This window comes from Pteronotus mesoamericanus, unplaced genomic scaffold (genome assembly GCF_021234165.1).
Source record: "Pteronotus mesoamericanus isolate MK-2021 breed Mesoamerican mustached bat unplaced genomic scaffold, CSHL_Meso_final contig_42, whole genome shotgun sequence".
NCBI classification, from domain to species: domain Eukaryota; kingdom Metazoa; phylum Chordata; class Mammalia; order Chiroptera; family Mormoopidae; genus Pteronotus; species Pteronotus mesoamericanus.
The window spans coordinates 1,304,723-1,331,271 of NW_026555157.1; the positions used below are offsets into that span (position 1 = coordinate 1,304,723).

General features: G+C 36.9%; 1 protein-coding gene across 2 annotated transcripts; it reads left to right on the forward strand.

Moving 5' to 3' along the window:
* Nucleotides 1-24: 24 nt before the first annotated feature.
* NAA50 (N-alpha-acetyltransferase 50, NatE catalytic subunit) lies at nt 25-26,549 on the forward strand. Of its 2 annotated transcripts, none has more exons than XM_054577290.1 (5): nt 25-345; nt 23,929-24,065; nt 24,475-24,594; nt 25,018-25,084; nt 25,812-26,549. In XM_054577290.1, the coding sequence occupies exons 1-5, from the start codon at nt 338-340 to the stop codon at nt 25,987-25,989; spliced, it is 510 nt and encodes a 169-aa protein (XP_054433265.1). In that variant the 5' UTR covers nt 25-337; the 3' UTR covers nt 25,990-26,549. The 2 variants fall into 2 exon arrangements, with proteins under 2 accessions (XP_054433265.1, XP_054433266.1); XM_054577291.1 differs by having other exon boundaries at nt 23,932-24,065.

Consider the following 26,549-nt stretch of genomic DNA (forward strand, 5'->3'; position numbering starts at 1 on the left):
GCCTACGCGCCGGCGCGTAGAGGGGGCGGGGTGAAAGGTCACAACGCGGCGGCGAGTCTGGCTGGCGGCGGCGGCGGGCGGGAGCCGAGTACCCCGTGTGCACGTGTGGAGAAGCGGCAGTACCAGCCCGCCGACTGGAGACGCTCCCGCTCCGTCCCGAGACGCAGAGCCGCGCTCCACTCTCGCGGCCTTCGTCACCAGCTCAGTTCCCTGCCCTAAGCTGGGAGGTCGGCTAGTAGGGTTGAGTGGCCCAAGCTGAGGACACTGAGAGCTCTCAGGTCGGAGACGACGACGGCGTTGATAGCGGTGGTAACAACGGCCTCAGCAGGAGGGGAAGATGAAAGGGTGAGGAAGGGAAGCCGGGCAGGGCCGGGCCGGCGGGAGAGAAAGATTGCGAAGGAGGGGAGAGACGGGCCGAAGACCCGGGGAGGGAGATTTCTGGGTTTCTCAGCTCACTGAGGGGGCGGAGGCTCGGCTCGGGCTCGTAGCGCGCTAAAGGGCCAGCAGAGGCAAGATCCGGGCAACCCAGGTTCTCGGCCCACAGGACGAATGTGTGTTGACTGGAGTATAGTAACTGAGTGTGGCAACCGGGAAAGCTCTTGTGAGGTGACTGCGGTCTTTAACCCAGAAACGGAGGATAGAGACATCCCCAGCCCGCCTCTCGGAGTGGGGTGGTCTCAGTGTCCCCTTCAGACCCAGGCTCCACACTGGGAGCCTTGGTGTTTGTCATCTTTCAGTTTTATTCACAATTAAGAGTTATGCAGGACCTTGTGGAGGAAGGACTTGGAATAAAGAGGAGGGAGACGAGTATTTAGAGCTAGTGACTCAACTGGATTTGGGTTGGGTCAGACCGAGTGGGGGGCGGGGGAAGAGAGCGTGAGCACTGTAGACTTGGGGTGCCAAAATGTTTAAGGAACTATTGTTGATCAGTAGGTGGAGCTGTTGCTCCAGTAGTTTAGTATTGCCCCTGTACTGTGGGGGTCCTTAGTTACTCCGACACTTTCTGTAGATGATTGGCAGAGTCTTAGTATTATTTCATAGTTTCTCTCTTGGATACAATTAGGGATTATTTTGGTTCGACTGTTTTCATTTGGATAAGATAATCACCTACTATTAAATTACATACTGTTAAAATGGTAATTACATAATACGGTGTGTTAAAATATTGCCTAAATTGACCGTTTGAGAGCTTGTATTTACTCTCAGAGGAAGAAATGGAATCTTTCTCAATGTTAAAAGCTTTTCTGTGATTCCTGAGTTTTCTATTATAGCAAGTCAGTTAAAGAATTGTAACTATGTTTTGAGTTAGTGAAGCCTTTCCAAGTATTCAGCAACCCTTTTGAGGATGAAATAGAAGTCAGTATTGTAAGTAATCTGCCTAAAACAAGGGACTAAATGTTATCTCGGCGCGTTTCTGTATTTGAGGTTGCAGAAGAGGTCCAAGAGTTTAATTTGGCCTTAGCTCTATAACGTGATTCTTTACTCCAATTTTGTTTTAAATATTGGAAATTCATATGTCTTGTAATTAAACTTTAAAAATCACAAAGAAATTTTCCTGTTTCACATCCGGTTCTAAAGCGTTCCACTCAGGATACCAGTTGGAGGGGTATGAGAAGTATTTACTGCATTTGAATTATGATGTAGGAAGTTTGGGTATCTTCGATATCCGATATAATTGGGCGAGATTTTTCTTTTTTTCTTGAGTATGGATGCTGTTTTCTACTCATTTTTGTATTTTCTTGGGCATTCAATACTTATTTGTCTTGTTCTGTTAAAATATTAATAATAAAAATGAGGCTGAGGAAGAGTTCCCAGTGTTGAGACTGTGCACGGATTTATAAAAGAAGACCTCCAAGAAATTGTTCTATATATTTGGTTCCACTCACACTAAGGTGTAATGTTTTGATACTCAACTTGGCAGTAGAAATGGGTCAAACAGTGGTATTAATCACAGTCTATCTTCAGTTAATATATGAGTGAGACAATTATTTTTTATTGGTAACAACCTGATGGAGTGAAATTTAAAGGAACTGGCCAAATTTAGAGGAAGTTTTTTAGTTATTGAATCTGTATCTTGTGCCATCAACTGTGCCTGAAATGAAGAGTCCTTAAGTCTAGTTCGTGTTATATATGATTGGGAGCTTAAAATCATCGTTTTAACGATAAACTTTGAAGTTGATTTCATAGGAATAGTCCCGTTAACGTCACAGATGAAATAACTCCCAGGTAAGATGGGACTTAAACATTTTTTTTCTTTTTTTTATTTTTTACTTCTGAGTCTTGTATTTAAGCCACTGAACAAATGAAGACAATAGACATTGTTTAAAATATTTTAAGGTCCTCAAGTTCACAGACTTCTATGAACATGCACCATGTGGTCAGTGTTAAAAGGTCTGGGAAATGAAACAGTGGTCCTGATTTGATTATATGATTTTTGTATGAAATTTTACTTGCTGAAGTGTTTTATTGTATATGGAAACTAGTTGAACTGCTAAGTTGAATAGAAATACATAAAATTGGAAACAGGTGCAGAACTTCCCTAAATCAATTCGTTTAAATATTTTACATCACTGCCTATATTGCATATCATTTTGAAACTTTAGTTACTATTTTACCTTTCTTCCTATATTATTTAGTTTTTATTAATAGAAGTAGGACATTCCATTATGTTGACATGTATTTGCCTTTTCTCCATAGTACATACACTTGCAGTTAACTACTGCATGTATTTGTATCGATGATCTAGGAATTCTAGGTATGTTACGGTATGTTACTTTTGTATTGAGGTTGCTTGTTGTTATGAACCAGCAATGTTGTAGGTTGAATTTGTCGTTGGTAAATTGATTTTTTTTTTTTAACCTGTTGTTCCTCTTAGGGTAGGTGAAGTTTAAGCATGAGGGTGTGCCATACACAGACATGACTGAGATGGCAGTGTAATTGGTCGATATAATAGAAAGTAAAACTGAACCTATTTACCCTTTATCTGTAGTAAAGAGGTGTAGTAAAAATTAGTTCTAATAAAACGTCTAACAGGATGTGAATACATGTGCACAAACTAAAGAAGGAAAGTTGCCCTGAGCACTGTGGCTCAGTTGGTTGGGTATCGTCCCGCAAAGTCAAGGTCACTGGTTTGATTACCAGTCACGGCACATGCCTGGGTTGTGGGTTCAGTCTAAAAGATACACCTCAATTATTTAAATGTTTGTCCTTTTTTCTTTTCTTTTTCTAAAGCATAGTCTGCAGAAACCATTAAAATACCAGTACTGACTAATAGAAACTCCCTTTCTATTACAACAATGAGAATTGTGTGTATTATAGTTTAATAACTACAGAATTATATAATTTGTCTATCAGAGAACACTGCTTTCTCTTGACCTGTTCTCCATCATATCCTGTTTGCATTTTTTCAGTGCCTAACTTTGTGGCAAAAGGTTAGGCCTGTCCTCTTCAATACAATAGTGCCCAGTTATATTTGAGTAGTTGAAATGTGGCTTGTATTACTGAAAAATTGGATTTTAAATTTTAATTAAAATTTTAATTTAAAAAAAGTGATATTCAGAGTTGGGTGTGTGGATCTATTATAGATTTTATGAAATGAAAATACAGATCAGATATTTCCAATGAAAATAATGTGTGAATAGAGATGTGCTAGAAACGTTATCTGCTGGATTTTAAGACTTCATACAAAAAAAAGATTTCAGAAAAAGTAAAATAGACAATAGTAATAATTGCTATTTTGATTATGTGTTGAAATGATTTCACCTTTTTTTTTTTTTAAGATTTTATTTATTTACTTTTAGAAAGAAAGGAAGGGAGGGAGAGAGGGAGGGAAACAGGAATGTGTGGCTGCCTCTCAAGCGCCCCCTACTAGGGGCCTGGCTTACAACCCAGGCGTGTGCCCTGACTGGGAATCAAAGCAGTGACCTTTTGCTTTGTGGTACAACACCCAACCAACTGAGCTACACCTGTCAGGGCTTATTGATCATTACTATCTGCCATGACTACTGTGCCACTTATGTCACATGTTTGCCATCCCTGGTCTCTGTCACTTCTAACTTTCTATTGGGTTGCCCAAAAAATTTATTTAGTTTTTTCTATACAGTGACTCTAGTAGTGCTTAGTTGCTTTTAATTTCATTTGAAACAATTTTGCTAAGTGGTATTGTGACAGCTGTCATATCAGTGTGCATTTATTTAAAAACTTAAAATTGGTGAATTTTTGTGCAGCCATTTTAATATTGAAGATGAAAGAAAATATGTTTTCAGCACATTATGCTTTGTTATTTCAAGAAAGGTAAAAATGCAAATAAATGCAAAAAACAATGTATGGAGAAGGTGCTGTGACTGATCAAGCATGTCAAAAGTGATTTGCAAAGTTTCTTGTACTATTGATATTTTGGCCAAGTAGTTCTTTCCTCTGGAGCTCTCTTATGCATTGGAAGATGTTTAGCAGCACTCCTGGTAGCACCTAACTAGAAGCCAATAGTGGAAGATAGCTGACATACTCAAAATATCCAAATCAATAAAGTTATTGGTGAAAATGAAAAATGTCTTTTCAGAAGAAACTAAACACACTTTTTGGTCAGCCCAATGTGATACCAAGAAACAGAACTTTAGAATCATGTTTGAATTGTGATTTTTTAAAGCTGTTGTCTTCATTTTGCTCTTGTGTCTGCCTTTTGAGACTTGCTCTCCCATCCCTCCCCCTCATGGCACGGTTACTCTTTGTAGCAATTCACATGTCCTCACTTTTAAACACCTGCTGTAAGTATAGTATATATAGTCTAATAAAAAAAAGTTAGGGAGGTGAACCAAGAAGGAAAGAGATGGTTGATTCTGGGATTTTTGAGTAGTTTTCTATGGCCAAAAAACGGGGAAGGAGAGAGGAGAAGTTAGGCCAGTGGCCACAGCTAGGAGATGAAAGGACTCTTTTCAAGTTCATTTGTTAGGTTGTGTGTAGGCTTTGAAGAATTTTATAACTAGAGAAGTAAAGTCTCGGATTTGTATTTTTAGAAAAATATTCTGACTGCATTGTGATGACTTTTTCTCCTTAGCTTTGTTCTTACTACCCTTCATTAGGCTGTAGATTTTGGATTGAAATGATGGCCTGAACCATACTGCTCAAAAGCTATAGGCACAGATTATGAGCTATAGGCACAGGTTATGAAGCAGACTTAACGGATTAAAATGGGACATAAGAGTACAACTAAAATTAAATTTTCTGTATTTGATGAATGGTGGAGCTATTAATAAAGATAGCAGTTACAGGTAGATTTTTAAATTTTGTATAGAGAATGGTGCATTCAGATTTTGATATGTTGCATTTGAGATTCTTGTGGAGACAACCAGTAAGCAGTCAGAAATATATGTTTCGATTCAGGGATTTTGAAGAAAAACACGAGTAAGTAAAAAACCAGAGCTGGGAAGGAGCTCTCCTAATTGAACATATGTATAGCCATGGAAAATTTTTCAAAGAATAATTTGATTCTTTTTAGGCTGTAATCTTGAGTAGATTGTGTGCATGTCTGTGTTAAGCATTTCTAGTACCTGACCAAATAATTGCTGATTTTATACACATAATACTTGTAGTCACACAGCTTGCAGAGCTGATCCACCCACTTTTTTGATACCTGCTAAACCTCTCTAGAACAGTGACTCTCAACCAGGGACACACCTTCTACTCCATCCTAGAAATCTGGTAGTCGTTGGAGACATTTTTGGTTGTTACCATGAGGTGGGATGGAGAGAGGCTAGAGCTTCTGCCTAAATATCCTGCAGTGCTCTAAAAAGCCCCGTACAACAAAGAATTATCCAGACCCAAAATACGAGTGTCAAGATTGAGAAACTCTGCTGTAAAATCTGGTTCAGATGAGAGAACCCATTAGTTATTAATATATTAAGGGCCTAAGAAGTAAAGATTACTCCTTTGAGGGATGTAATACTATGTAGCTGATCTTGCACTATACTGGGAATTTGTAGACATCGGCAGAGCGAACACTCTGTACAAGAAGTGACCAAGCAGTTAAACTTTAGTGCCAAGATGCAGTTAATACCTACCTAAAATTAAAACAGACTGTAATAGCTTTCTCTGTACTTCATTTTCTCTTTTTGCTATATGACCTTAAAAGTCAGTTTGTAGAGCAGGACCCACTTTCATGTAGTCATGTCTCCACCTTGTGGCCTTGGAAAATATTGCCACTGAATTTTGTTTTTTACAATTATGGGCATAATCAACATTACCTGTAATCGCTAAAAACATCTGAGTGCTTATTATCTGATGTTGCTGTGCTGAATACGTAACATGCATTATCTCGTTTTATCACAGTGCTCTTTTATAAGCCAAGAAGTACCTATGGTTTCCTAGAATTACCATATTCTGAGCTTGAAAGATTATGTAATGGAGTAACACACTGATCTTGTGGTGCTGGCACAACATAATTTTAATGGCTTTTATAAAGTGGAAAGCAAGTAGCAAATTTTCAAGATCTAAGGACTTGATACTCATTTCTGTGGACATTTTCGGTACGAAGTGCTGTGGGGTTTGTTGTGAATTTGAAAAGCAAGAAAAAATAACGTTGCATGAATTTACTTGAGTGAGGAGAATAATTTCATGTCTTTCAGGTCTTTAATAACCACTCTCCTCAGATTTTTATAGTTAGGGTTATCAACTCTAGTGCCAGTAGGAACCTGGGACAAAACAAATAATGTAAATGAGAATAAGGTAAATGAGTAAAATGAGAAAAAATGTAAGCTTTGTGTACAGTCTTATTACTTAAATATTAGTATCCAACCTGATTAAACCTGTTCAGTCACTTAGATGTGATCACATGGCCGATTGAACCTTTAGGCCAAGAATTAGAGGGTTGTCTACAGAGTGGAGGTCTTAAATTAATAAATGATTAGTCTACATTATTAAATTACATTAAAATCTTTTTCTGAAGTAAGCAGCCAGTGCAGTGATTAACAACCTAGGTTTTGAGTCAGGCTGGTTTGAGTTTGAGTCACAGCTCCTCAATGCTAGCTATGCTATACCATACACAAAAATAAAATGAAAATGGATAAATGACTTAAATATAAACCATGACATTATAAAAATACTAGAGGAAAACCTAGGCAGAAAAATTTCAGATATCCCACGCAGCAATATTTTTGCTGATATATCTCCTAAGGCACGGGATATAAAGGGAAGAATCAACAAGTGGGACTACATCAAATTAAAAAGCTTCTGCATGGCTAAAGAAAACATCAGCAGAATGAAAATGGAACCAACCATATGGTAACACATATTTGCCAATGATACCTTGGACAAGGGTTTGTGCTCCAAAATATATAAAGAAGTCATACGACTCAACACCAGGAGGACAAACAATCCAATTAAAAAATTGGACAAAGGACCTGAACAGATACTTCTTCAAGGAGGACATACAGAGGGCCCATAGACATATGAAAGAAAAAATGTTCAACATCACTAGCCATCAGGATGCAAATTAAAACCAGAGTGAGATACCACTCCACACTGGTCAGAATGACCTCCATTAACAAATCAACAAACAAGTGCTGGTGAGGATATAGAGAAAAGGCAACCCTAGTGCACTGTTGGTGGGAATGCACACTGGTGCAGCCACTGTGGAAAACAGTATGGAGTTTCCTCAAAAAACTAAAGATGTAACTGCCTTTTGATCCAGTGATCCCACTGATGGGATTATACTGTAAGAATCCTGAAACACTAGTTCAGAAGAACCGATGCATCCCAGTGTTCATAGCAGTGTTATGTACAGTAGTCAAGCGCTGGAAATAGCCTAAGTGCCTGTCAGTAAGTGAATGGGTCAAAAAACTGTGGTACATATGCACAATGGAATACTACACAGCAGAAAAAAGGAACTTCCATGTTTCACAACAGGATGGATGGAATTGGAGAGTGTTATGCTAAGTGAAATAAGCCAGGTGGCAAAAGACAAATACCATATGATCTTACCTGTAAGTGGAACCTAATGAACAAAATAAACAAGCAGAATAGAACCAGAGGCATGGCAATAAAGAACAAACTGACAGTGAACAGAGTTGGAGAGGGGGAAAGAAGAAGGGTCTATCAAGGAACATGTATAAAGGACCCATGGGCATGGATAATAGGGTGGGGGTTGACTGTGGGAGTGGGGTGGGGGTAGGGTAGGAGAGAGCAACGAGGCAAAATTGGGACAAATGTAATTGAACAAAAAAAAATACTAGCTATGCCACACATATTAAAGATATACTGTTAACATATTATACTACTTAAAGGGAAGCGATTAACATTTCATGTGAAATCCATTCTAAACATATGGCATATTTTTTCCAGTGACCTATTCCACTTCTCTGCACATGTGTAGCCTCTATTACCCTCACATTTAGAAATTTACACACATGCAGTGAGAAGTTTATTGAGTTAGGTGAGTGTTAAATTTGTATGGTTAACTTAACAAGCTTAATTACAAAATTAAAGATTTTAAGGTAAGGTGTGGGAATCAGAATTTTTAACTGGCAAGATGATTCTGGTGTGTAGCTGGGTTTGGAACTTGTTCTTAGATTTGCACACTGCTTCTCCATATTTTTTTCCCTACGCTTGTGAAAATTGTTTCTCGGACACCTTTATGGGTTCCTGTTCTTTTACCCCTGAAGTACAAGTGTTCCTGTTTTAGTATGTTCTCACTATGGGTATTTTTTGGTAATGCGTTGTATTCCCATAGTCAGAAGATATATATTATGCATTTTTTTATATTCCAGGAAATGACTCTCAAAGTGACATGTTACAAAAGGGGGGTTATTTTCTTATGAAATGAGATCTAATGTGATCTAATGTAAAATCTAACAGTTAAACTAATGTAAAAAGGCACATTTCCTCTACTATCAAATTTTTATCTACTTAACACCCGCATCGCTTCCAGTGACATTAGGTAACATTTAGAAGTCAGGACACGTGGCCATTTACATCAAAGGCGAAGGCAATGACAGGCTATCCTGAATATAGCTGAATATAGAAGGGGAGGTCTGTACCAAAATGGAAGGCTCATTCTCATCCAGTTTTCATTCACCTTCTCTAGAAACTGAGGGCTAAGTACAGCTAGAAATTGAGAAAATGTGGTTTGTTAAAGATTTGAAGTTGTCACCTCTTACTTTTTCTTTTAAATAGTAAAGAGTAAGTGAGGCATCAGGTATGTTCTTAATATCAGTTTTAATGTCAAAAATAACATCTTTGTGTCCTGGCCAGTGTGGCTTAGTGATTGGAGTATTGTCCAGCAAAGGAAGGATTGTGGATTCAATTCCCAGCTAGAGCACATGCCTGGGTTGCAGGTTTATCCCCAGTCCAGACGTGGATGTCTGGTCTGGGTACATTAATGTTTGTCTTTCTCTCGTCCTCTATTCCTTCTGTCTTTGGTTGAGGAAATAAACAAGTAAATAAAATCTTTGTTCTTTCCCAGCCAGAGTTGCTGTGAAACTTAATGTAACTTCAAAATACTGTAGTTTGTAGTGCTTTCTGGAATGACTAACATTTGCTTGTTTTACTTTTTGTTACGGAAATTTTCGAACACATGACAAAAGTAAAGGAAATTGTATGGTAGGCCATTGTGCATCTAATTCCATTAAGCAGAATTCCTGTGGTGTTATTTCATCTTCACCTGACCCATTTGTTTTTTGTTTTCCCTTTTTGCTGGAGTACTTCAAAGGAAATCCTTGATATGCAGGCATAACTGGTTTTATTGTACTTCACAGGTACTGCATTTTTATAAAATGAAGGTTTGTGGCAATCCTGGTTGAGCAGGTCCTTCTGCGCCATTTTTCTAATAGCATTTGCCTACTTTTTATCTCTGTCACATTTTGGTAATTCTTACAATATTTCAAACTCATGACTATTACATTTGTTATGGTGATCTGGGATCGGTGATCTTTCATGTTAATCTGATCAGTAATCTTTCATGTTACTGTTGTGATTGTTTTGGCATGCCCTAAACCACACCCATATAAGATGGGAACTTAGTATTAAATGTTAATGTGTGTTCTGACTGCATCACCAAATGGCAAATCCCATGTCTCTCTTCAGGCCTTTATAATCCTTGAGACACAGTATTGAAATTAGGCCAGTTAATCTTCTAAGAGCCTATTAAGTGTTCAAATGAAAAAGGAAGATTGCATGTCTCTCCAGGTCAAAAGCTAGAAATGATTAAGCTTAGTGAGGAGAGCATGTGGAAAGCTGAGATAGAATGAAAGCTACATATCTTCCACCAGTTAGCCAAGTTGTGAATGTAAAGGAAAAGTTCTACAAAGAAATTAAAAGTGCTACTCCACTGAACACATGAATGATAAGAAAAACAGCCTTATTGCTATTATGGGAGAGTTTTAGTAGTCTGGATTGAAAATCAAATCAGCCACAATATTTTCTTAAACCAAAGCCTGATCCAGAGGAAGGCACTAACTCTCTTCACTTGCATGAAGGCTGAGAGTGGTGAAGAAGCTGCAAAGGGAAGCTTGAGGCTAGCAGAGTGTGGTTCATGCAGTTTAAGGAAAGAAGCAGTGTCTATAACACAAAAGTGCAAAGTGAAGCAGCAAGTTATCCAGAAGACTTAGCTAAGATAATTAATGAAGGTGGCTACACGATAAACAACAGATTTTCAATATACATGAAACAGCCTTATATTTGGAAGATTATATCATCTAGGACTTTCATAGCTAGAGAGAAGTCAATGCCTGTCTTCAAAGGACAGGCAGACTCACTCTCATGATAGGTGACTTTAAGGTGATGCCACAGCTTATTTACTCTTCTGAAAATCTTAGAGCCTTTAGGAATTAATTATGTTAAACTCTACTCGGCTGTGCTCTGTAAATGGAACAGTAAAACCTGGACGACACCACATCTGTTTACACAGTGGTTTACTGAACCTTTTAGGCCCACTATTGAGACCTACTGCTCAGAAAAAGATTTTTGAAATATTACTCATTGACATTGCACCTGGTCATGGAAGTGCTCTGGTGGAGATGTACAAGATTAATGTTGTTTTTATGCTTGCTAACATAGTATCCATTCTGCAGCCCATGGATCAAGGAGTAATTTGGACTTCCGAGTCTTATTTAAGAAATACATTTTGTAAAGCTATAGCTCCCATGGATGGTGATCCCTTCGATTTGATAAATCTGGGCAAAATAAATAGAAACCTTTTGGAAAGGATTCACCATTCTAGGTGTCATTAACATTTGTGACTCATGGGAAGAGGTCAAAATATCAATCAACATTAACAGGAGTTTGGGAGAAGTTTATTTCAGCCCTCATGGATGACTTTGACGGGCTCAGGACTTTAGTGGAGGAAGTAACTGCAGATAGGGCGGAAATAGCAGCAACTAGAATTAGAAGAGTAGTTGCTTCTTATGGGTGAGCAAAGAAAGTGGTTTCTTGAGATAGAATCTACTTCTGGTGAAAATGCTGAGAAGATTGAAATGCATAGGATCTGGAATATTACATAAACTCAGTTGAGAAAGCAGCTGTAGGGTGTGAGAGGATTGGGTCCAATTTTGAAAGAAGTAATACTAGATATAAAATGCAGTCATACTGCATTGCGTCCTACAGAGAAATAGTGAAAGGAGGAGTCACTCGTTCAGAAAACTGCATTGTCTTGTTTTAAGAAATTTGTACAGCAACCTTAACTTTCAGCAGCTACCACCCAGATCAGTCAACAGCCATCAAGGCAAGACCCTCCACCAGCAAAAAGCATATGTCTCAACTTGATGAAGGCTCAGATGATGGTTCATAATTTTAATAGTATTTTTAAATTAAGGCAGGTACTTTTTTATAGACATAATGCTATTGCACACTTACTAGACTACATGTGGTGGAAACATAGCTTTTAAATGTACTGGGAAACCAAAAATTTGTGTGACTTGCTTTACTGCGATGGTCTGGGACTGAACTCACAATATTTCCACGGTATGTGCTATCCCACTTTATCTGTAAATCCTGCAGTATGAATCTGTATCATAGAAGGACTTTAAAAAAAAAAAGTAACTACAATACTTTTATACCAAATATCATATTATGAACTGATACCTAGTCTATATTTGGTTTTTCTCATAAGTCTAAAAAAAGTTTTTAAAAAAACAGGTTTGTTAAATGCAGAATCCAAAAAGGTTTACATATTGCAATTGGCTGAAATGTCTTATGATCTCTTACTCTGATAGTTCTTCCTCATTTTAAAAAAAGACAATAAACTTACTTTAGCATTAAATTAAGAGTAGTTTTAAAGTTTTAGATTTACATTTGTGAAGATAGTATAGAGAGTTTCCAGTTTTCATTATTAATAACAGCTTACATTACTTACTATGGTACATTGTTAAGAAGATGAAAAGACAAGCCACAAATTAGGAGAGAATAGTTACAAATTATATATGTATATATTAAATTACTTGTATCCAGAATATATAAAGAACTCTTGCAACTCAGTAAGATACGTAGTCTAATTTAAAAATTGGAATTCTTTTCTTACAAGTTAACGTAAAAATTCTAGGTTTATCCCCAGGCCTCAACCATGGACAAAAGATTTAAATAGACCTTTCATCAAACGATATGTACAAATGGTTAATAACCATACAGAAAGATGCTTGGCATCATTAGAGAAATGCAAATTCAATGAAAGTATGACTTCACACCACTAGAATGGTGGTAGAAAGGCAGTAAAGTGTTGGCAAGGATGTGTGGGAAGAGGAATCCTAATATGTCACAGGTGGAAATGTAAATGGTGCATATGCTTTGGAAAACAGTTTCACAATACATTAGTTTTCCATTGCTGCTGTAACAAATTACTACACTTAGTGGCTTAAAACAACACATCTGTTACCTTAACTCTTGAGACAAAAGTCTGAAGTGGGCTTCAGTGGGCTAAAATCAGGGTATTGGTAGATACAGTGATTTTAAGTAGTATCCTCCCAAAATGCATGTCTTCCTGGAATCTCAGTAGGTGACCTTTAGAAATAGGGTGTTTGCAGGAAGTCATTAAGATGAGGTCATATTCAATTAGGATGGACCCTAAATCAAAGGACTAGTGTCCTTTTAAGAAGAGAACACATACATGCACAGAAGACCATGCGAAGATGGAGGCAGACTAAATTAGAGTTGTGCTGCCACAAGCCAAGAAGTACCTGAGGCTACTAGAGGCTGGCAGAGTCAAGGAAAGATTCTTCTCTGGAGCCTAAGAGCTCTGACCCTGCGAGAGCATGAGAGCATGGTTCTGCTTACATCCTGATTTTGTGCTTCAAGCCTCCAGGACTTCAAGAGACTAAAATTTGTGTTTTAAACAAATGAGTTTGTGTTAAATTTGTTAAGGCAGTTCTAGGAAACTAATAACAACAGAATTATGTTTCTTCTAGAGGTTCTAGATGGGAAAGTGTTTTCTTCTTTTCTCAGCTTCTATAGGCCAGTGGTCCCCAACCTTTTTGGCACCAAGGACCAATTTTGTGGAAGGCAATTTTTCCACAGACTGGGGTTGAGGGTTGGAGACAGGAGGCGGAGCTTAAGGTGGTAATGCTGCCAGTGTCCATTGACAGGGAGGAGGGAAGTTTGGGACCCCTGCTATAGGCCAGGTTGGTTCATAACCCTTTATTTTCCAAGGCAGTAGCATAGCATCTTCAAATCTCCTGCCTGCTTCTGTTATCCTATCTTCTCTGACTCTTAAGGACTTGTGTGATTAATTTTCCCATCTCAAGTACTTAATCGTATCTGCAAGTCCATTTTCTATGTGAATTAACATATTAAAAGTTCCTGGGATTAGAACATGGACATTCTTGGTGGGCCATTATTCTGCCTACTACAGGTAGTTTCTTCAAAAAGTTAACCGTATTTGTCATAATCCAGCAATCCCTGTGGTAGTTTCTACCAAAAAAAATAAAACCGTATGTCCACACACAGACTTGTATGCAATATTTATAGCATTATTTATAATAGCCATGGGGTAGATACAGTTAAAATGCCTATTGGGTGGTGAATGGATAAACAAGATGTGGTATATCCATAAAATGGGATACTATTCAACTGCTGACACACATTGTAACATGGATGAATCTTTTAAAAATTATGAAAGATGTCTGTTGCAAAAGATCACATGTGTGAGCCTATTTACATGAAATGTCCAGAAAAGGCAAATCTGTGGAAAGCAGATTCAGTAGCTGGCTTTGGTTAGGAAATGGGATTTACTTCAGGTGTGCATATGGGAATTTTGAGGTGTGATGTGAACATTCTAAAGCTGAATTGAGATGATGGTTGCACAACTTTATAGATAGTCTAAAAATCATTGAAACAGGGATTTTATGGTATTGGGTTGGCCAAAATGTTTGTTTTTTCCTGTAAGGTGGCTCTGGAGGCGCTTAGTTGTCTTAAACTTCATTTGAAACCATTCTGTTAGATTTTATTTTGACAGCTTTCATATCAACGTGCGTTTTTAAAAAACTTACCAAAATTGGTGCATTTTTATGTAGCCATTTTAATATTGAAAATGGAAGAAAAAACCATTTTTGGCATATTATACTTTATTGTTTCAAGACAGGTAAAAATGCAACTGAAATGCAAAAAAAAAAAAAATTGTACAGTGTATGGAGAAGGTGCTCTGGCTGATCAAATGTGTCAAAAAGTGGTTTACAAAGTTTTGTGCTGAAGATTTCTTGCCAAACGATGCTCCCCGATGCTCACTTGATGATGGTCAGGTGGATTAGTTGAAGTTGATAACAATCAAATTGAGACATTGAGAACAATCAGTGTTATACTATGCTGGAGATAGCTGGCATACTCAGAATATTTAAAACAATAAAGTTATTGGTAAAAATGAAAAATGTGTCTTATTTTATGAAAAAAACTAAACAGACTTTTTGGTTAACCCAGTATAATAAATTAGACCTCAAGAAGGCTGTTAAAAAAGAAAAATAGATGAGAGGGATGTAAAGGGGTAGGGACAGACTTCTTCACCTAAATGTAAAAGTTCTAGAAGAGAATATAAATCTTAGTTATGGTGGCTTAGGCAAAGATTTCTTCTGACACCAAAAAGCGTGACCCATGAAAGAAATTCATCAAAATGTAAAATTTCTGATCTGTGAAAAACTCTTAGGAAAATGAAAAAAGCCACAAACTGGGAAAAATCATTGACAACATACATAGCTTACAAAGGACATGTATTTTTCCACAAAAGCACTTAAATGCAATAAGAGAACCAAGTTTTTATTTTTTTTAATTTTTAACTGGCAAAAGAGTTTAACAGCTCTTTTACAAAAGAAGATATATGGATGGCAAAATAAAGGAGTAAGATGTGCAAAATTGTGTTTCTTAGGACCATGCAAATTAAAACCACAGTGAAATATCACTGCACACATATTAGAGTGGCATAAATTTTAAAAGTTAACAGCGCCAAATACTGGTTTGATTGTAGAGCAACTGGAATTCTCATACACTTATGACACAGCATTCCCTCTCCTAGGTGTTTACTTGAGAAATAAAAGCAAGTTTGCACAAGAGCCTGTACAGGTTCTTCATTCATAATCTTCAAAAACTGGAGTCCACCCAAATGCCTTTCCACAAAAGGATAAACTGTGGTACATTCATATAATGGAATACTATTCAGCAATAATAGGAATGAACTATTGGTACAAAAGCAAGGTGAATCTCAAAAGACACTCTGCCGAATAAAAGGAGCTAAGCAAATGGTTATTTTGTGATTCTGTTTATGTGACATACTAAAAACAAAACTGTGGGGAGACAGGTTAATGGTTGCTTGGGAGTGGTGGTATAGAGTTGAATTTTAAAGGTCATGAGGGAGACTTTTAGAATGATGGGAAGCATTCTTTTACCTTGGTACTTGTGGTTACATGATTGTACGTGCTTATCAAGTCTCAGACACCAAAAAAACTTCATTGTTTTTAAAAGTTAGGAAAATTGACTTGCATTCTCCTGCATAGGCCACGTCAAAAATACAACTAAACTACCTTACATCATTCAGAACCTACCTAAAACCTAGGTTAATGGACGTTGTACAACTAAGGATGTAAAGAAAAAGCTGTACTGAGGCCAGTAAGAGGTGCAGAACAGGCTGCTTCTACAAGTACATGTGGCCGATAAAAATCAGGAGGGATGTCTTGGCTATGGAAGGTTTCCCCGAAGGTCGAGGGGTTCCAGCCCACACCAGGACCCCCAGCCAAGGGTGCCAGTACTGGGAAGAAAACTCCCCATAACTTCTGACTGTAAAAACCAGCAGGGATTGTGGCTGAGTGAGATGGAGGGCTGCAGGAGTCCCAGGCCATTTGGCTTAAAGGGCTTATACACAGACTTATTTGGATTACTCCCTATGAGTTCCAGCACTGGGGCAGCAACTCCAAAGACACCAGGTACATATGGGGGTGAGGTAAATTACCTGGCATCAGGGCAAGGTGCTGGAGGGGCAGCTTTCTCCCAGACAGAATTGCTGACAGAGGCCATTTTTCCTTTTCTGAGTCCTTCCCCCATAGAGCCAGCAGGTGGGTGCCATATCTGAGTCATCATCAACCTGACCATCATTGTTGCCCAAACCTGGTGATTCCCTGAAACCCCTCCTCACCAACTTTTGGGCCCACCCAATCTGTTTTCAGTGGCTTTTTCCATGCAAATGGCCTACCTTGGCTCTTGGTTCATGCTTCAAACTTGCCTAAATCTCTCAAACAAGCAGCATCTGGCTGTGGTGTTGCCCATTATCTCTCTAAGTGGCCCCAAGACAGGCACTAGCAGTACCTGGTCTTGGTTTGTGTCTCCTGGGCACCTACAAGCCCAGCACAAATAGCAGATATCTGCAGGTTGCTGTATAGCTCATGCCAGGTGGCCCCAGGCAGAACACAGGCTGTGGCTGACCTTGGCCTGAACCTCTGAGGTTGACCTAGAGCCAGTGCACCCAGTGGACAACTTCAGAACATGGTGAAGCACCACCCAACCACTTCCACAAGTGACATACTCAAGGGGAAGACTCAGTGGGCACCAAAGCCCTGGTGAACTGAGTTCTACTTTGTATGGTAGACCCCTGCACAGCTGATCCTTCACAGTGGTCGTAGACAGTCCTTGCAGCCGATTGGCCTGGTTGTAAATCCCTCCCATTCACATGCCAGCAGCAATCAAGGCTCAACTACAACAGGAGGGTGGGCACAGTCCACACAAGAGGTTGCACCTGGAGTACCCAGCTTGGGTGAATGGGGAGGCTGTGCCACTGGATTGTACAGGACACCTACTACATTAGGCCACTCTGCCAAGTGCTACCTACACAGGAACAAACACAGGGAGGCTGCCAAAATTAGGAGACAAATGCATCCCAAATGAAAGAACAGAACATAGCTCCAGAAAAAGAACTAGACAAACGGAGACTAGCAGTATACTAGATGCAGAGTTCAAAACAATGGCTATAAGGATGCTCAGTGAAATTAGGGAAGAGTAGATGAACTTAGGGAGAACTTTAACAGCATAAGAAGACATGGGATACCATAAGAAAGAACCAGTCAGAAATGAAGGATATATTAACTGAAATGAATAATTTACAGAGAATCGACAGAATACATGAAGTTGAGAAAAAAAGAGCAATTTGGAAGATAAGGAAGCAAAAAAGACCAAATTAGAACAGCAAAAAGGACAAAGGATCAAAAAAAAAAAAAGTATTATAAGGAGTCTCTGGGACATCTTCAAGTGTACCGATGTTTGCATCATGGGGGTGGCCAGAAGGAGAAGAGAGGGAGCATGGGATTGAAAAACTATTTGAAAAAAATAATGACAGAAAACTTTCCCAGCCTGGCAAAGGGAATAGACATACAAGTGCATGAAGCACAGCAAGTCCCAAACATGGTGAACATGTAGTTAAAATACAAAAAGTTAAAAGCAGTGAGAAAATCATAAAGCAGCAAGAGAAAAGCAGAAAGGGATTAGCAGGAAATATTCAAAGTGATGAAGAGCAAGGACCTACAACTAGGAATACTCTACTCAGCAAAGCTATTAGTTAGAATGGAAGGACATACAGAATTTCCCATACAGGAAAAAGTTAACAGGAGTCCATCACCACCAAACCAATACTACCTAAAATGTTAAAGGGTCTTTAAGAAAAAGATTTTAAAAAGATCAAAAGTATGAACAATAAATACATACCTATCAATTGAATCTAAAAAAGAAAGCAAAATGAACAAACAAGCAGAATAGAAACTGACATAGATACAGAGAACATTTTGATGGTTGCCAGATGGGAAAGGGGTTGGGTGAAAAAGGGGAAGAGATTAAGAAGTATAAATTGGTAACAGAATGGTCATGGGGATGTAAAGTATAGCATAGGGAATGTAATCAGTATTTTAATAGCTTTTGTGCTATGGTGTCAGGTATGAGGTTTATGACCATGATTACTTAATGAGTTATATAATTTCTAGTCACTGGGGTGTATACCTGAAACTAATACAATGTTTGTCAGTCGTAATTGGGAAATAAAAAATGATCAATAAAAGAAAAATAAAAGCTAAGAAAATGGATCCCCCAGATAGGTTAGAAAAATCAAGGAACAGTTATTGATTAGTATAAGTAGAAAATTGCAGATGGTCTTGAAAAGACATCAACAATTATATTAAATCTGAACAGACTAAATACTCCCCATTGTCAGATTAAAGGAACAAGACTCAAGTATATGCTGTTTACAAAAGACATACAAAGGAGTTAAAAGGATGGTAAAAGATACACTGTGGAACATAGATTAGAAGACAATGGTATGTCTGTATTGATGAGCAAAGTAGTCTTTAAGACGAAGATTATTATAGCAAAAAGGTAAAATGATAAAAGGATCGAGTCACAACAGCCTCAAATATTTTTGCTCTTAGTAGCATAACTTGAACATAAATGAATCAAACACTGACAGAACTAAAGAGCAAGAAGGAACATCTCTAAATTTTCTTTGAAGCCAACATAAGCTTGATTGATAAGAAAGCCTATCAAGAATATTACAAGGACAGTAAAACAGGTGTGTCAGAATGACCCTTCCTGAGGTATCATTTGAACAACGACTTAAGGAGGTAAGAGGAGAACCTGCAACCAAGGATGTGGAGACCTGACAGGGAAACTTGCAGGTGAAACATTTAAGAGGGAAGATCAAATCTAGTTTTGAACTATGTTTAATTTGAGGTGTATACTAGAGATTCTTTGGAGTTTAGGAGTTTTCCTCTAGACCAGGGGTGTCCAACCTTTTGGCATCTCTTGGCCATACTGGAAGAAGAAGAATGTTCTTGGGCCACACATTACATTGTGACACGTAATCACAAAGAAATCTCATACTGTTTTAAATAAATTTATGATTTTATGTTGGAATGCATTCATAGCCATCATGAGCCTCATGTGACCTGTGGGCTGTAGATTGGACACCCCCTGCTATAGACCAGGGACAGAAATCTGGAAGTTGGCAGTATTAAAGCCATAGGCTGAGATTGAGGTCACCAAGGTAAGTGTAGATCGAAAAGACAACCAAGTATTGTCTTGATATGCAAGCTCCTCATAAAATGGGCTCTTCCTCTCCAACCCCAGCTCCACAAAGCACACTTTGTCTTACCATATCACATTGCCTGTAGTTTTGGGAATTCATCATTGGCTATATTGTTCATGTTCTACCCTTTCCTTAGAATGCATTTCTTAACCCTCCCACAAAACAAACTCCTTGTCCTGCTTCACAACCTTTCCCAGTATCACTTCTATTCTGCTATTATTTTTGCACTTTGTGTGCATGTAGTATTACTAGCACATTGTATTGTATATACCTGTATTTCCTAGTAGGTGTTAAGTCCTTTGCATTTCAGGCTTGTTAGCAGATAGGTGTTCAAATATTGAAATAACTGATTTATGTTTTGAATAAGCAACTTTGATGTTAACAAGAGGTCTAGAACATTTTAGATTTACCGATAGAATTCTTGTAATTTAATTTTTTTTTCTTTTAATAGCTTTTTGGTTGTTTACAGTTAAGTGATGTTCTCATTTTCTTGACATTTCTACATAGCCCTCTTTGCTTTTGATGCTACATGTTCTTTGCTAAATTATATTTATAAGTTGATGATATTACTCTGATATATTTAGAATATCCACTTCTTAAAATAATTCAGAGCTAAGTGATCAGGATTACAGAAGTATTCCATTTCAATCAAACATATCATGTTCATGAGAAACTGTATTTGAAGATGAAATTTGCTGACAGTTACACTTAATGGACACTTTAAAATTCTGTTTATAGCATATCCTGGCAGTTCATTAATAATCACACTTGATTAATTCCTTTCTTAAATAGCTAACAAATAATTTTATAGTATCCAATTATGTTCTAAAATATGTATATCTGTTCATAGAAAAATATTGGAAGACTATATATCATAGTTACTTCTGGTCATGTCTTACAGGATATTTTCACATTCTAAGTCATTTCTGTGGTGGAAGACATGCATATTTTAAAATTAAGCAGGGAAAGATTAAGTTGCCTATTCCCTAATGATTTAATATTGTGTTCTATATTTAGGCTTGATCTGTCTACCCTAATGGAAACCTTTTTAGTAGTTAATAACTTTTATTAGATTCAGTATAGCACACTGCACTACAACCACCTTTTCCTTCTATATGAAAACAAAAAATACCTGGTTATTTTCATTCTAAAAATTACAAATATACTTGAAGTGCAGTAATTACATAGAAAGCATTCTTAAATTTTTTTTTTTTTTAAGATTTTGTTTTTTTAAAAGAGGGGGAGGGAGGGAGAGAAACATAGATTGATGGCCACTCTCACGCCCACAACCCAGGTATGTACGCTGACTAGGCATCAACCTGCGACCTTTCTGTTTGCAGGACGATGCCCAACCCACTGAGCCACAGTAGTCAGGGCCCTTCTTAAAATGTTTTTTAAATTCAAATCTTTAACTTATAATTGAGAAGCTTGACTTCTAGGTTGTTTAGGTTCTTTTTATTGTTGTTTAGTATTAGACCTAATTATGTAATTTTTGATCACATACAGAGACTAAATTTTTTTAAGTGCAACCGACTGGTTTTTTTAGGTGTTGATATAATTATATTAATTATAACTAATGATAAACTGATACTAGAAATACTTTATTAAATATAACTAATAAAGATATATTATGGTTAAGTTACTGCACCCAGTTTGTGGTGCTATACAAAATTAAAGAATAGCTGTGTGCTGCATGGTATTTATATGTGGAATCTTAAAAAAAAAAGGCTCAGAAACAGTCGTAAAGTGGTTGCCAGGGCAGAGGAATGGGGAAAGATTGGTAAAAGGGTACAAATTTTTGGCTACGAAATGTATAAGGTCTGAGGATCTAATACATAACATGGAAACTGTATTGTATAATTGAAATTTGCTAAGAGAGTAGAACTTAAATGTTCCCATACACCCAAAATAATAAATATGTGAGGTGATAGATACGTTAATTAAATGGGAGGAATTCTTTAAAATAGTAATAAACATTTATGTAAGGTGTGATTTCTGTATTTTAAGGGATCCTGTATTTTACAGTGTAATTAATATCTGCCAATAAAAAACCTGTGAGTGGGTGGTAGGTATGTGAACCCACTAGATTTAATCATGGGAAGGTTTTAAGTAAAATGTCATTTTATTAGCCATAAAAACCAGAAAGCCAGGGTTAGAGTGTGCTATAAAGAGAAGGGAAACTCTGAATGAGATGTAACCTAGTTAAAGAAGACATGAATATCACGAAGGGAACTTATTTCATTTGACAGATACTGGGGAGAAGGCCATGTTTACTCATATTCACTCTTGTGGCTAGAAAGTGGAAAAGAAATCTCTTTATAGATATATAAATAAAACTATATATAATTTTAAAAATAAAATTTATTTTTAGAGAGGAAAAGAGGGAGAGAAATATCAATGTGTGGTTGCCTCTCATGCTCCCGCTACTGGGGACATGACCTGAAACCCAGACATGTGCCCTGACTGGGAATCAAACTGGCAACCTCTTGCTGCGCAGGCCAGCACTCAAGCTATATCAGCCAGGGCAGAAATCTCTATTTTTTATAAGATATTTGCATCTTAAAATTTTGTGTGACTGCTAAGAAGACATGTAAGATGTTTAAGAGTAGTTGGTCACAAATAATTAAAAAAATAGCATAAAATGAAATAATTGAGGCAGGAAGGCTATACTCTCAAATGAACATAATGGTCTATAATCAGGTTTATTTTTTTAAAGGACTGTAATGTGTCCTATTTTCTGATTATCTAAATTTTAACATTTGAGAGGATTTTGTTTTAAAAATTACCTACAATTTTTACCACTTCTTTTTGGAATATGCTTTTGAATATTTTCGTATGTGTTAACAAAAGTTGGGTCATAATTTTTATATACAAAACCATATATCAACACTGTCTTTTTGTGCTAATAAGCGTATCATGCTTTATTTAACCAGTCCCCTATTGGACACTCAAATTTTTCTTTTCTTTTTTGTTCTTATAAAAGTGTGATGAGTAGCATTCTTGTTTAGCCATTTCTTTAACAGTTATCAAAACCTATGTGCCTGTTTTGCAAATGATTAATTATGCTATATTGTTTGTATTTCCTGCTTTTGACCAATGTTAGTTGTGATCTGGAACGAGCGCTGAAAGAGTAGGACCTACATAGTTTTCTGGCTGCTTGGTTGGCATCAGATTGTTTTATTTTTGAACTCATTTTTATTTGGTGGTGGTTAATGTTTTTATCACCCCCTGTTAAGATTTTTAAGAAGACAAATACTGTATATAAGCAAAATCTACTAACAATAGTGCTAATGGCATGTAGATGCTATTCAGGTTTGTCATGTCACAATTGATCAACCTTTAGTTTATTGTAAAATTGACTTGTTATTAAAAATTCCTTTTGTTGATAGCTCTATAGGCAAAATAGCTTTGTTACTATGAATCTGAAACTTTTTAACTTTAATCTCTTTTTCCATGGAACCAATTTTTTGAATTGTAGTTTTCAAAGTGGGGTAATTTGTTTTATTTTTTTTTAAGATTTTATTTATTTTCAGAGAGAGGGGAAGGGAGGGGGAAAGAGGAGAGAAACATCAATGTGTGGTTGCCTCTCGCACACCCCCCTGCCACTGGGGACTTGGCCTGCAACCCAGGTACGTGTCCTGACTGGGAATCTAACTGGCGACCCTTTGGTTCACAGGTCTGCGCTCAATCCACTGAGCCCATACCAGAGAGGGCTGTTTTTTGTTCTTAAAATGTGGATTCTCTTGTTTGAGTTTTAGAGGTTGTGCTTCTTAATGTGTGGGGTAGAGTTCAAGAATCTGTATCTTGAATACATACCACGTGTGATTCTGTAGTTGGTTCCTGGCTTAATGAATAAATTGTACATAGTCTTGCATATTTATATATTGGGCTATTTTCTAAGGAAAAAATTTCTGGAGTAGGATTATTTGAACAAAGGAGATGCACTTTTTAGGCTTTTTGATACATAGCACTAGATTGTCTTCCAGAGATATATCCATCGACATTCCCACCAGCAGAGTATAAGAACCCCGTTTGTTACCACCTGTCAAACTTATGAGGTATCATCATTCTTTTTGATTAGTAATAGATGTTTTTAATTTTCTGAACTGTAGATTACATGGAAAATTTGGGCATTTGTATAGCATATTATTCTGGACTTCTTAGTAATTGTTTACTGTATTTGTCTCTAAATGTATACAAGTCTATGAAAACTGTAAGTTGAATCTGGATGAAATGGCTGGCAAAATCTGCTTATAAATAGTTATCTTCATAGGAATATAAAATTATGGTGAAAGGAATGGGATTATCAATCATGTAAAAAAGATATATTAAAAGATACCCTTTTAATATATTCATCTTAACAAATACTGCTAATTATATTTTACTGAGTACTTTTTGGTTTGTTCCAGTAGCCGGATCGAGCTGGGAGATGTAACACCACACAATATTAAGCAGCTGAAGAGATTAAACCAGGTCATCTTTCCAGTCAGCTATAATGACAAGTTCTACAAAGATGTGCTGGAGGTTGGCGAGCTAGCAAAACTTGGTATAATATGTTTTCTTTTTCTTCCTTCATTTGTTTATTCATTTTCTTGTCCCTCTAGTTAATTGTAGAGCAGAAGGAGTTAACCAATTTAATCTCTTTATTTTACAAGTGAAGAAATGGGTGTAATCCAGGTTCTGAGAAAAATCTCAGAAATCAAGACAAAATATTTGAATTTTAAAAGGAAATGCTAAATCTTCTGTGTGTTTTCACATATTTAGCTTTACTCTCAATGAGAATTAAATGCCTAAGAAGGTGTAGAGGGCTTTTGAGGTTGTTGATATTCAAAATAGCTGATAAAAATTTAATGCTGATAGCAAGTTTAGTCCTTATAGAGGGCCTGGGGAAGATTTGATAAAATAAAATGTGTTACTCTGTCTGTTGAACATTATATCTTTGTTTTCCATGGCAGCCTATTTCAATGATATTGCAGTAGGTGCAGTATGCTGTAGGGTGGATCATTCACAGAATCAGAAGAGACTTTACATCATGACACTAGGATGCCTGGCACCATACCGAAGGCTAGGAATAGGTAAAATTATTGATTTTTTTAAAAAATTTCTTCAAAGAAGCATAACACATTGTTACCATTCCTGACCCAGTAAATCAAATCAGTTCTTTTAGGAATACTGGGAAATGGTTACTGAGTTATGTAAGGTGAAAGTAATTATTTTTTTAACATAATTCATTTGGAAGCCTTATATGGCTTTGTTATTAATATCCCTTTTGTTTTTTCAGTTTTCATTCTACCTGGAATGTCTTGTATATAAAGTTTACTTTTCTACTAGCAGTTTGAAATAAACATAATATAGAGAGAACAAATGTTTGGAAAAGCAGGATGTCTAGTGTTTACCTCAAATTCTGTAAGGACTCAGTAAGTGTTTAGATGGCCATTAGATGTGTAATTTAAAGATTGATCTTTACAAGATTACTTATTTGTTTGTCTTGTTAATAGGAACTAAAATGTTAAATCATGTCTTAAACATCTGTGAAAAAGACGGCACTTTTGACAACATCTATCTGTAAGTAAAATTATATTTAATATTACCAAAAGAGTTTAATAAGTTGGCAATAGAAACCTTTACAGAATCTTCAAGTTTTGGTCACTTCATTGTCTTCTGGAAACAACATGGATGTCATGGTTATGATGTTTTATTGTCTCGTTTTAATAATAGATAAGAAACTGAGATAAAATATTCTTGTTTTGGTTTACTATGTTGGAGTGAAGGGATTCCAAAGTCATAGGGATGAAATCAAGATTAAAACTCAAGTCTTAAATTTAAGAATTAATCTATTAATATTACTTTTCTGTGCTGTTTGCGCTCTGCGTTTTGCTGAAGTCTTGTAGTTAATGTGCTCATTAGCAGCAGAGTTCAATAATTGAAATCAGAGATTATCTGGCTGATGTTATATTTTGATTTTAAGAGAGCCCAGATTAAGAGCTAAGGATAGGTCATAACAATGGATTGTTTATAACATAGACATTAAAATTCTCATATTCACTCTGACAGCAGGAGAGATTTAAGTTATATAATGCTATTTGAGGAGTAATTGAGAAAGTTCAAATTATTTTCAAAATACAGCATGTTTTTATATATAAGTTACAAAGAGGGATGTATTCAGGCATTTGAGACTGAATTTTTAAATTTTTTTAAATATTTTTTTCCCTGCTATCTCTGAAGAATGCATAAAAGCTGAAGAAATCTTACCTTTTTTTGTTTTGTTTTCTGATATCCTCTCATATTTCAGGCATGTCCAGATCAGCAATGAATCAGCAATTGATTTCTACAGGAAGTTTGGCTTTGAGATTATTGAGACCAAGAAGAACTACTATAAAAGGATAGAGCCTGCAGATGCTCATGTGCTGCAGAAAAACCTCAAAGTCCCTTCTGGCCAGAATGCAGACATGCAAAAGACAGACAACTGAACACATTACAAATGGACTTCCTTGCACTTGCTTGTCGCCAAATAAAAAAGAGGCCCATTGATTCCCAACCCACTCCTCCTGCCCCCCAGTTTCTTTTAAAGCTTTTCCCACTCTTGTTCTTGTTTTTCCTTCCCTTCTAAAAGTTTTAATACTTTCGAGGACTTTCAAAATTAATCATGTTTGGATTGTTTTAGTTCTCTCATTGTTGTGAGGTGGGTTGATTATAGGAAGGAGACTATATAAATCTGTTTAGTTTCACAGTTATGATATTTGGTCCCAAAAATTTGGGTATTAATTTCAGTTTATTTTTAGCTTGTTTTTATGTCCTGCTTTCACATTGAAGTGCAGAGCCTACAAAATGTTGTATATATCAAAATACAAAAAAGCAGCAGCAATATCTTGTTCTCTAATCATAGACAAGTTTAGTGTGTTTGTGGTACTTTGGGTTTCTCAAGACTGTTTGTGGGATACTAATCCCCAGACATTGCCTTCAACTCCACCTTTTGTCCTTCTAAGTACTATCTCAGGAGTTGGACCATTGTTATCCTTGTAAGAAATAC

What these genes read in the sequence shown, in the direction of transcription:
- NAA50 (XM_054577290.1), top strand. An exon ending in TGGCGAGCTAGCAAAACTTG is followed by an intron (nt 24,066 to 24,474) that starts GTATAATATGTT and finishes TTTCCATGGCAG; the next exon opens with CCTATTTCAATGATATTGCA. An exon ending in ACTTTTGACAACATCTATCT is followed by an intron (nt 25,085 to 25,811) that starts GTAAGTAAAATT and finishes CTCATATTTCAG; the next exon opens with GCATGTCCAGATCAGCAATG.